The following is a 12509-nucleotide window of genomic DNA, read 5'->3' as shown; positions in this document are numbered from 1 at the left end:
TAATTGTTGATAGTGCAGAAACATAGTAACTGGAAACGTTGAGATAGACTGAGGTACTTTTGCCTCGATTTCAGAAAAGAAAAGGCCATTTACTCAAAATGTTATTCGGGCACTGGAGGAGTAATGGTTTCGGCAGGATTTTCGTTGGGCGAAATTGTTGAAATTGCACGCCAGAAATGGCCCCATACACTCATGTTTAATTCTTAAAGTGGAAATGTTTGTAAAGTGGTCTAAAGTAATCTTCGAACTCTGAGAAAGTTTAATTTTCTCAATTATAGTCACGGTAAAAAGCTCGAGGAGATTCGATCGATCATTCATCATTATAATAATCGAAATTCCTTTGATTGTCCTCAAACTTTTGACAATTTGATTTCAGTGTAATTCTGATAATCAGTTGACTAACTCGTTAATGCAAATTGTATGAAAATTTTCGGTCTTAATTTTGCTAATACTGAACCCAATTCTAATTTATTCTAACCAGAATTCGAGCTACAATTAATTGATTGTTGTCCTTAAACTTTTGACGAAGCTGTGCAAATATGAGTCGATTGTAACTGTTACTCGAATGGTCAATCAGGTATATTTTTTCCGCATCATTGGCGAAACAATTAATAATATTGACTTTTATTATCTCGTTACGATTAACTATTATAATTAGTTGAACAAACGTGCCTAATTGTTTTTATAACTTTTGTTGTGAATTTATTTTTGTTAATTTATAATAAGTTAATATCTTCCAATTGTTTGGTTAATTGTGGTGAAAACGCAGGAAAAAGGCATCGTAATGTATTCGTAGGAGGTTCAAACGTTAGTGTGATTGAAGTTACGATTTCGTTGAAATTTGGCCTCCGCCCTAAGAGTCATTTTTTGTTTATAACCGAAATGTTTAGATGGTTGAAAGTATCAGTTCGAGTTAACAGTCAACCAACAAACAACAATAAAATCAAATTCTTTATTTGTGAATCAACAAACAATCAACAACTAATAATCAAAATGAAAGTTTTCGCTGTGAGTTCATTTGATCAATCAATCGATTTGGATAACAAACACTTTTGGATATTGTTATTATTTAAATGATCTAATGTCACTTTTTCTCTCTTTCTCTCTCTCTCTTTTTCTTCGTGATTCTGTTAGATTGTCGCTCTTTTCGTTATCCTCGCTGTTTCCACCGTCATGGCTTACGAGAAGGACAATCACTGGGGTGGTCATCACCAACACGGAAAAGTTGGATACAAAGTTGATGTAAGTTCTCGTGATTAGTTGATCATGTCAATGGTTCAATTCTAATTATTTGTATGGAATATTAAACATCTTAGGTCCACCATGGTGGTTGGGGAAAACACGACAAGGGGTGGACTGAACTTTACGATTCACGAGACAAAAGCACTGGATGGAAATCACATGGTCATGATAACGGTTACGGTAACGGTTATGGTCATGGTCATGGTCACAATAACGGATGGAAAAACTAAGAACTTTCAACTCAATCGGATTAACTTATTATGTAGATTTACTTAATTTATACTCCCTCATAAAGTCGACTTGTAATTTAAACAAATATCGAGTTTTGCAACTTGATTTGTGTGATTAAATGATTATCATAAGCACGAAAAACTAATTTCATTCTTAAAACTTTCTGAAACAATCGGATAGAATCGATCATCTTCTAAATCGATTCTTTTTTAACACTCGAGCAAAAATAATCGATTTGTCGATTTCGTTTACCGATTCAAATTTCGATTTCGAGAGAAACAAAAATAATCGGATTCTAAGCCTCATCTTCAGTTAGTTGTCTGATGTCTTCTCAACAGAATGTTTTATATTATTTCGCAATTTAATTTATTAACTAATTTCTACGATTATGGAGATTCGTAAATTATTTCCATGTAAATTAAATTGTTCACCAATAAGTGTAAATACAGTTTATCTCATTCTATTAACAATTAGTGTCCAAGTGATACAATTAACGGAATCAAGTAACTTACGTAAGTCTAATAACTTGATTGTCTTTTCTTGTCTAATTCCAGTTCATAGTAAAGGTTATTGCTATGTCGTTTGTTGGACTCGAGTCAAGAATCAGTTCTTAACGATGTCAATAATAATAATCGTAGTTAATTGTTGCCTTACCAATTTCATCTATTAGAGAGATGATCAAATCTTCAATGTAAAAGTAATTTAGTTTCTAAATTGTAATGGTAATTCAACAATAAGATGGTGATTAAACTTTACTCTTACACAATTGTCATCTTATATTAATAGACATTGAAAGTTAACATTTGGTTAACATTCAACTATATTTACCATTTAAATTGTTCATTCAACTGTAGGTTAATCATCATTATAATCAAGTTGATTGTTGCGGTTTGTTGGGTGATTCATTGATGATTGTCAACTTACATTATGTTGATTAACTTAATTGTTACACTTTTGATATTTTCTTGAGGTTAAATTCACTAGAAATCCTCATAAACATAATAAACCAAATCAAATGTTAATTACTATTAATTAATCAAGCCAAGATTTTACATTTATTTTTAAACTGTAAACAACTTTTTTCCTTAATCATAACCATCATATCCTCAGTATAGTAGTTAATTGTTTCAATGGAAACAGTTGCTCGTAAATTGTTACAATTTAGTATTTGATTGAAGTAATATTTACAATAACAAACAGCACAATTAACTGAATCTGCATCATTGATAATCAATCATTTTCAGTTTTCCCCAATCAATTAATCAAATCATTGGAATCAATGGTTAATAACTGTTATCAAATGATGATTGTGAACAGCAACAAATTGTTAGCTTCCTAATAAGTGAAAGTTAATCAAATTGTCCATTTAATTAGCCGAAACTTTTTGATTATCTGACTGACCACTGAACCTTTTGTCCATCTTTAGCCTTACTATCTGCAAGCTTACGGACATTTCAAGCTCACGCCTGTGATGGTCAACAATTAATGTTAGAGTGTCTACCGAATACAGTGATTAATATTTACGTCGTTAATTATGGACTAACAATTGGATCACAAGTTTGCCAAAAATCATCAATATCTTACCAATCTTATGACGATGATATTGATGATAAAAGCTCACCTTTGAATCCATCCAATATGATTGCAATGGGATCATCATTATCTCCTAATCAAACCAACCAAATCAATCAACCAGCAATCAAATCAAATTGTCAAACAACAGACAATCTAAAGGTAATTATTATTAATCTCTAATTAAAATTACTATTAAGCTAATCCTTAATCCCTTATCTGTAGCTTTATTGCTAATCATTCAATTGAATATTTATTGATTTCGATTGGTAATTGTTACAATTCATTATCTTGTCAAATTTATTATCATAATAATTAGAGTGCTACAATATCCGTTTCCGTTTTTTTCTGCTTCTAGTTTTCAAAATTTTTTATTTCTCTTAAAATAATTTAACTTAAATGAGAAAATAGTAAATTGTTTTTAACAATTAACATAAATAATGATGTTAATTATCATTTACAATTAAACATTTGAATGTCATTATTATTATCGTTGAGTGATCATAATTATAACACAATTGATATTCACACACAACAAATATTAAAACTATTGAATAATTAACAAGTAAATTGGAAAACAACAAAATATTAATAACTAAATGTAAGTAGATAGATACAGTTGAATGGTCAAGTTTTAGGTCATTTAACATACTCTAAAATCATACCTAATCAGTACAACACCCATAAGGTCAAGCTTAAGGTCAAACATTTGATATAATATAATATCCATACAAAGGTTGGATCTTGATAATTATCAAAATAGATAATCGGAAAACAAAAAATGCGCCAAATTTGGGTAAAGTTTATTTAACCGTAAAAGTTTAATTAGCTCAATGAAGAGAGAGAGAGAGATGGAGATGAAGATGAAGATGAGGATGAAGATTGGGAGTTAACTCACCCAAAGATTTTGATATATTATTATGATGTTATGAATCTAATGCCAGAGTAACTTGAACATTAAATTTGCTTAGTGTGTTGGGTAAACCGTAAAGGAGAAACAGAAAACCTTTTGGAAAGTTACAGTCGCTAGAAGAAAATTTTGTTTTTCTTTCAAATTCATCCAACTAAATCCTCTAGAAAAAAAAACATGGAGATAGTTTTTTTTGTCTTCTACTGTCTTTTTCCTCTCATCATCATCATCATTTTATATTTTATGTTATTCTCACATTTACTTTCTGATAGCTTATCCTTAAAGCACTTTTTCCCAATCATGTTTTCGCAATATAATTTATCTCATTTTCTGTTGGTGTTTTTTCACGTCTAGAACTTTTTTTTCATGATAATCTTGAGTCAGAAATTGTAACCAACAATCAATCAAGTACCGAATCAGCAGTTTCTTTTACTATTATCATCATTTATCTATCTATCAATTAGATTATCATAATAATTCAGTAATCAGTTGAGTCTTTGCTTCATTGATTTCAGGTTCATTGAATGGGCATCATTACAATATAATTCAGTTCAGAGGATTTAGACTTTCAAATGGAATAATTTTTTCTGCTCTTTTTTTCCATGTCAATCCTTTCTCATGGATTTACAGAGCTTTTTTCCCTCTTTGCATCCAGAATAATTCACAGGGATAATTGTATTTTTTTCTAGTTTGCTTTACTCTTTTTTTTCTTCATCTTATTTGCAAACGGTTTGCAAATGATCAACATATGCAAACAACACACTGAGTAAACATACTAACTGGACCTCGATCTATACCCTTGACCACACCAATCTCCCTCTGTGTTGGTGTGGGAGGGCATGTTTATCTTTTGCTGGACATTGACGGAGATGAGGTTATAATTGGAACCTTTTTTTTTAACGTTTCAAAAGAAAATGAGTTTGAAAATTTTGGAGAAAAAAAAATCATTGTCTTTGCATTTTCTTTTTTAGAATTATCTTCTTGGAACATCTTCCTCCCTTTTAGCATCTTCTTCTCATCTTTTTCTTCCTCATCTTTCTCATCCTCATCTTCATCTTACATTCTTATTTTACTCTCATCTCTCCAAGTCTCATGTTTCACTGAAAAGATGAAGAGAGAGAGAGAGAGAGAGAGAGAGTTACAGAGATACAGTAAAATCTAAGCAAAAGTACAAACATTTGTGCAACTTTGTTGTATTGTCCATCTCAATGTCCACCTCTCATCTTCAAACATCTCTATCTTCTGTCTCATCTTTCCTTTCAGGGTCCATCCCATGTCCAGTTTAATTCTTACAATCGAATCATTTGTCTGTCACAATTGATCTTCATCTCTTTCATATTCAATAGTTTCACTTGAATTAGCAAAGGTCATTAAGGTTACAGTTAACATTTTTACTTTCATTGCAAATCTAATCACAACAGAAAAAAAAGAATCAGCAATCGTATCATTCATAATTGAATAAACTACATAATATGATATGCATCATGAAATTCATGATGATGAGCATCATCATCATCACAATTATATCATCATTGACAATCATCTTATGATCTGAATATCATGATAACCATTAGTTGAATAGTAATCAAATGAAATCAACATAACACCCCAATAAATATTTGATTGTAAGCAAAAAATGTAATCAATGATAATTGATATTATTATCACAAAATGATCATATTGATTTACCGTAATGGTCAATTTAATTGACACACAAATTTACCTGAATAATCATCAATTTGATTACACAATAGGTTTTACCTTTAATTACACTAACACCTAATGTTTATCATGACCATGATGATGATAATCATTATTAAAGATACTTACAGAATCCTATTCAATAATTAGCACTTGATTACCATGAAATTATAATAATAAATTGATTCCTCTGTCCACTTGAATCTTTAATTGTTGATTGAACAAATTTTAACTCTAAATATTTACTTGATTATCATTATCATTCAGTATTCATTGTTGAACAAGGCTGAAAGTGCCTGCAGGGAGCAGCAATCATGTAAAATAATGACCGATCCTAAATCATTTGGAGGAGTTGACCCTTGTCCAGGTATAACCAAATATGCTGAAGTTACATATAAATGTCGTCCAAGTGAGTAATTAAATCTAATCAATATTTATCCTTGAACAATCAGTGTAATTTTTAATTTAATCATAACCATGATTACAGAACTTGTCATGTTTATATCATGTTGTCTCTTTCTCTCTTATCTTTTCAATTAAAATCCTTCAGGAATTGAGTTGATTAGTGATAACATGATAACTTGATTATATCATGATGACAATGATAATTTAATGGTAATATGAATATTCAATGATAAATTACTTTCCAAACAATAGTAAAACATAATAATAACCTGAACTTTAGTGAATGAAAATGTTGATATCATGTAAACTCATCATGAGAGAGAGAGAGAGAGAAAGATGAACAGAAGAAAAAAAATTCATTCGTTATCTATTTTAATATGAACATATTTCCACCATGATACAGTTTCCATGTTGAACTGAACTTTTTGTTTATTGATTTTTTGTGTTTTTTTATATTCTCTTTCCCTTTTCCTGATTCACCTTCCACCTCTTACTTTTTCTTGTTGTTCATGATTCAATTATGTTTCCCTCGATGTTGATGTGTCTCTCCATAAAAATTAATCATCATAATCACCCTGAACATCACCATCACCATCATCATCACCATCATCTTGCTTATCAATATATATTACATGATAGATATATTTTATAATAAAATTGTTTGCGAGGATCACAAGATGAGATTATCATGTAAAAAGTATCATCGGATAATGATTTACTCAGCATTTTTTGGATCAACTAAATCCGGTGTAGCTGAATGCCCTCAGGTCAGTTTACCACCAGCATCACAGTTATCATCACAGGTAAATAATAATAACAACAATGATGAATGCTCAATAAGGATGACAACTGAGAAAGCAGTTTCTACCTGTAATGGTTTACGTAATTGTGAGTTAATTGCTAATCGTGAGACATTTAATAAATCTGGTTGTGCCAAATCAACGAGACTTCATATGAAAATTGTCTATGCTTGTGTACGTCGTGAAGTATTGAAAAGTTCAATCGGTAAATCAACTGAATCGCCAGGAGGTGCAAATGAAATGATTTATCCGGATGAAATCATTTCTAATGATAAGTTAACATCAACAACAACAACGATTTCAAGTAAATCACCATCTTCATCTTCATCTTCATCTTCAACAGTTGATTATAGTGGTTACATGGGTGCACCTAGAGTGGCACCGGAAGAAGAGGATAAAGATTTATCATCCAAAGTGACTCCTTCATCATCTATTATCTCCTCTGAATCTTACCTTAAATCAAAGGAACCTCTTAATGATCCAATTCGAGTTCCTATTAAGGATGGATTAGGAACAAGTTCATCGGACTCAGATGATCCATATCATGGTAATAATAATAATTCATCTCTACTTCACCCAAGGAAAGCTCTTGGTTTCATGGTTGATTGGCTATCAGCTTATAAATTCATCAAAGGTAATCAGTTAATTGTGAATAATTTATCATCTCACTTTTATCAATTTTTTTCATCTCTATGGTTGATCCTGATTTTTTTTTATTACTCTGATATTCATTAAATTTTCATTGATGATGATGATGATGATTAAAAAACACGTGATGATTAACTAATCAACTTGTGTTGATATTGATTATTTAATCAATCATTTATCCTGATGATGAATCGTGTCTTCAACTTTGATAATTTAATTTATCAAATTGCTTTCAGGGAAAAAAAGTTCAATTCAATTATTAACAACAATTACAGAGACCATTATTTTAATGACAAAGTGAATTAGCTTTTAAATCAATTTAACTTTAACTAACCGGTTAATTGTTGACTGTTAATAATTAGATTTACACAGTTTAAGGTTGTTGATTATTGTTCATTTATTTGAGTGTTGCAATATTGTTGAAACTGTTGATCAAAATTTAATCAGCTGATGTTATTATTTGTTTGATTGATTGTTTAGCAATAATAGTAAGCAAACAATCAACAGAAAAGTAAACGTTTAATTGAAACAACTGAAACTGTCAATGGTCAATCATTAAATGACCAGAACAAGAAGAGAACAAGAAAACTTTTCTTTATACCGATTTGCTTGTTAACCAGAAAGACGATTTATCTTCAGTAATCTTCAGGTAAAGAGAGAGAGAGAGAGAGAGAGAGAGAGAGAGAGACTTATTATCTCATGAGTATCTCAGGTATTTCAGGGGAATTTATTAGCAAGGATGAAAATAGAATTGTAATCATCCCAAAAATCGAATCGAAATGGAAGAGTGAGACTGAAATGAGAATGAGAATGAGAGAGAAATAAAGTTCTAAAGTGGAAAAGAGAAACAAGTTGAGAGGAAAAAGACCTTTGGGTCAGTGTCTTAAGGTAAGAGAGCGAAAATGTTGATTGATAAGATGGATCACTTTTTATTGACCATTTAAAGTGGTCACTAGTTTTTACCTCTAATAATATGAAACCAATTTAACGACGATCCTTGATTACTTATCATTTTCAGGTTGAACAATAACATTGAAGGGAAAAACAGTTTCAAAATGATCGGATATTTGTGACCTAAATGATTATGGTAACCAATTCATGGTGATAACCATGATCACTTGACTTATATGCAAACATTGTTATTATTATAACAACAAAAACGAGAGCGAGTAACTTGATACACATTAAATGAAGTATCACCAACTAACACTGATTATATTTGATTATCAACAATTTTCAAGACTTAATCCTTTTTCTCAATAATATTTTCATCCATAAACCAAATCCCTTTGAAACTTATTAAAACTTATCATTAGTTCACATGTTACAATAGATATTAGATATTATAACTCCCATTGGAACTCATTCCGTGATATTTAACATGAAAGTAGCTTCATGAACTCCATGTATCATGAATATACTAATATTCAGAATTCATTTTATCTTCTACTCATTTTTTGTTCACTCTTCATCTCTTCAATCATATAAATGATTCAACCCATTGAATTGATAACAATAGTAGCTCATCCTAATGGTTATCATCTTTCCCATTATCCTCATCCTCATCATCTTCATCATCATCATCATCATATTTTCACTTTCAATTGTAATAGTAAAATCTTTTCACTTTCAGTTTTCATCTACAGATGAAATTATATCTCCATAGAAAGTAAAAGAAACTCACTCAAATTCTGACCTAAAAAATGAACTTTTTACTTATTCAATTTTCATTCGATTCTTTTTTCTTCCTTTTCCCACCGCCAATCAACCTTCCACCTCCATCATTACCACCACAGATAAAGCTGAGATGATTGCTGTTTGTCTAATTCTGTCAATTGTTGTGGCTTCCCTCCTTTTCCTTGTCTTCCTTTCAACCAATCAGCTGATAATCTTGAGACATCCAACTAATAATAGTAATGATGGTAAATCATGTAAATCGAAACAAGAAAGTTCCAAGAAAAAGAAACCATTCAGCCCGAAAAAAGCGTTAACATCATCACCTTTTAGACTGGGAGGTAGAGGCTCAGGTAGATGTGAAATCGATGGTCTAGATGATACAACAGTTGACCAACTATTGGAAGAACTTGATCCAGTATTAGTTAATTCAATTGGAATCAATGATTCATTAAATAATCACCAAATGGCTTTAACATCATCTCATCACAGTTTCCATGATTTTCGTGCTCATTCAAAACCTTTAATTACCGATGGACTTCCGTTTCCTGCCTCCTCTGGTCAAACTTACAGTTTTACCTCAAGTTTATCTCGAAATGGTGGTCAAGGTATCAATCGACTTTCCTTTGGTAGGCCAATTCAACCACCTACCGCTCCAATTGCAATTACACCTCCCACCATGACAATATCCTCTCCCATTGAGAATATCAGTTTATCATCACCTCCACCACCGCCAACAATTAATTGTCTTTATCATCATCAAACTGATTCAAATCCAAGATCCATGACCGGTACAGTTAATAGTTACTTTTGATTGGTATCAAATGAGTTAATTGTTTTTCCAATTGTGAGCCTTAATCAATCATCACTTAATCTAATCAAATTGCCATTGATTAATTTCTCAATCTGAAATGTTAGGCCAAACTTATTTTATACCAACAATTAAAAAACAAAATGAGCCAAAGTGTTTTATTTTTTGCAACAATTAACTACAATCAAGTTTGATTGATTGATCAATTGTTGATCAGATGACATGGACAATTAGAAACCTTAATTGAAAAGGTCTTAATCCTCTCAATCTGATAGCTAAATTAATCCAAAATGATTATCATATCGCTGATCATCATCATCATCATCATCATCACAGGTAAGATGATGATAATTTAGTCCTCACAATTAAATGATCAACTGATTGCATTGGATTAATTAATTATCTTCTTATTTGTAATCAGCTTTTTCCCTCTCTTTTTTTACACAATCGCCTTAATTGTTAATAATTTAAACAAAACAAATGTAATTAAAACTTATCATTGATAAGAAATCAAAATAAATGCCAATTGTAATAATAATGAAATACACCGAGCACGATACAATTAACTAATTGTTACAACAAAACGTGATCGGAAATCTTGATTAAACTTGATTTTCATGCTAAAATTGTAACTTGAACAATTAAAACAGCAACAAGATAATAACCAAATGAGTAAATTGTAATTAACATGATCTTTTCCCAATAATATTTACTAAACAATTAAATGAAATTTTACAAAAAGTGTCAATAATTAAACTTGATTGTGATGGAAAAGTATAAATAATTTAAGTGATCTAATTGTATCGTTGTCGTTAAAAGTTTACAATCTTTATGATAATAATAAGACTAATCTATTAGGATGATCAGAAAGTTTTGCACGAAAATTAAGACTAACAATCAACACGTAATTAAACTAAATCTAAAATCTTAGAAGTAATTTTCAATAAATTAAGTCTATTGATTTTAGAAAATTAAATTTTGATCTAGGTCAATCTGACAAATATGACAACATTTTTAGCTTCAGCTAAAATATTAGATGATTTCAATAATTTTAAAATTGGACATTTCAATGATTAGAAACAATTAACTAATCAGGAAATTAATTCAAAATTGATCTTTCGAAGGTGAAAATTCATGAAATGAAATTTTACCATGAATAGATGGACAATTTTATGATCTTGTGATGAATTTCCAATTTGCTAAAAAGTCTGAATTTAATTTAATGTGATTGTTCTAATCAACAATATCATTTCAATAATTTTAAAATATTGAAATCATTATTCAAAGTTGTTGAAAGCATTGACGATAAAAATAATTTAGGCCATTTTCAATTTGACCAGGAAAAATTTAAATTTTAACTAATTTAATTATTTTCTATCAGTTTGAATTAGAAAAGATTTTTGCAACAAATAGTTCGATTTAATTACAAATATAACATTGATTTTCAGAACTTTCTGATCATCTAATAAAGATCAAGTAAATTGTTACTTTTAATTAACTAACGAAATGTGTCTGTTCAATTAATCATGATGAACTTTCGTATAATCTGAACAATCAACTGCCACCACCAGTATTAGAACTTAAGTTGGTTTTCGAAGAAAAGAAAAAGGAAAAAAGAAAAATTCGAAGGTCGAAACCTTTCGAATCTGTTGATCTATTCTTAAAGTTGCTAAAAAGTTGATTCTTTTTTTTTCTTTCACCAAAGTGTTCCAACAATGTGTCATGTTCATGTTTCAATTGGAAAAGCTCATTGATAATTCAGGGAACGATTTCAGGATAGAATCAGATGATTTTCATCTCTAGCATCTGAATCGTAATTATTTTTGCTGAATCTTATCTGAATCGTGTAACCCCACGGAATCAATGATATCTTCTTGATCTGAATAAGCTTTTATTATGTATGTTTACTTGACTAGCGGTGGGTTGAAGGTTGGGGAGAGTGTATAGAGTTCACATTACTGAATTTCCACCCTCACTTTTCACCCACAGGGTGAAGATATTTATATATATATAACTATTATCTTATACTGGAAACTCTGACTATCTGATTGCAGATCTTAACATAATCAGTAAACTGTTACCTGAGGGCATTTTTTTTGCAGATAAAAACTTTTTCCTTTTCATCACAATTGAGTTAACAATGAAAGTATATCATCAATGATTAAATTGCTACCAATCGCCAATTGGTAAATTAAATTGTTCAATTTACCTTTTGATTCGTTCATCTAAAACTGTTAAATCATTAAACTGTCATTCATTTATTTACAATGATAACATGGGAACATTAATCACAGCAATTAAGTTAATTGATTGTGTCTATGAATTTTTCTCAACCCTCATTTGCTTTATTCATAATTTATTCAATACAATCGTTGGAATTGTGAATCCCAATGAATCTTACATGGGAACAATTTGTCTCATTCTGTAAATATTCATATTGATTTCCTCTTGTATTTCTGTCATCGTCATGTTGATCACCTTTTTTTCAAATTCAATTGTCCGAGAGATAAATTGA

General features: G+C 30.2%; 2 protein-coding genes across 2 annotated transcripts; both read left to right on the top strand.

Moving 5' to 3' along the window:
- The first annotated feature begins 864 nt into the window (after positions 1-864).
- LOC128397274 (holotricin-3-like) lies at positions 865-1614 on the top strand. Its single transcript, XM_053357987.1, has 3 exons — positions 865-1008; positions 1135-1242; positions 1317-1614. Exons 1-3 carry the CDS (start codon positions 883-885, stop codon positions 1470-1472), a joined length of 390 nt encoding a protein of 129 aa, XP_053213962.1. The 5' UTR covers positions 865-882; the 3' UTR covers positions 1473-1614.
- Positions 1615-1777: 163 nt separating this feature from the next.
- On the top strand, positions 1778-10780 carry LOC128397240 (uncharacterized). Its single transcript, XM_053357948.1, has 5 exons — positions 1778-1985; positions 2900-3207; positions 5924-6065; positions 6701-7495; positions 9306-10780. The coding sequence occupies exons 1-5, from the start codon at positions 1862-1864 to the stop codon at positions 9995-9997; spliced, it is 2061 nt and encodes a 686-aa protein (XP_053213923.1). The 5' UTR covers positions 1778-1861; the 3' UTR covers positions 9998-10780.
- The last annotated feature ends 1729 nt before the right edge of the window (positions 10781-12509 follow it).

Source organism: Panonychus citri, unplaced genomic scaffold (assembly GCF_014898815.1).
Source record: "Panonychus citri isolate SS breed McGregor unplaced genomic scaffold, ASM1489881v1 Contig00028, whole genome shotgun sequence".
NCBI classification, from domain to species: domain Eukaryota; kingdom Metazoa; phylum Arthropoda; class Arachnida; order Trombidiformes; family Tetranychidae; genus Panonychus; species Panonychus citri.
Note: the sequence above shows the minus strand (reverse complement) of the source record. Positions and strands in the feature narration are given on the sequence as shown.

Bases quoted from the DNA above. Each gene is read 5' to 3' on its own strand.
- LOC128397274 (XM_053357987.1), top strand. From the start codon at position 883: ATGTTTAGATGGTTGAAAGTATCAGTTCGAGTTAACAGTCAACCAACA. The intron at 1,009-1,134 runs GTGAGTTCATTT...TGATTCTGTTAG, and splicing joins TCAAAATGAAAGTTTTCGCT to ATTGTCGCTCTTTTCGTTAT. The intron at 1,243-1,316 runs GTAAGTTCTCGT...TAAACATCTTAG, and splicing joins AAGTTGGATACAAAGTTGAT to GTCCACCATGGTGGTTGGGG.
- LOC128397240 (XM_053357948.1), top strand. From the start codon at position 1,862: ATGGAGATTCGTAAATTATTTCCATGTAAATTAAATTGTTCACCAATA. The intron at 3,208-5,923 runs GTAATTATTATT...ATTATCATTCAG, and splicing joins AAACAACAGACAATCTAAAG to TATTCATTGTTGAACAAGGC. The intron at 6,066-6,700 runs GTGAGTAATTAA...ATTACATGATAG, and splicing joins TACATATAAATGTCGTCCAA to ATATATTTTATAATAAAATT.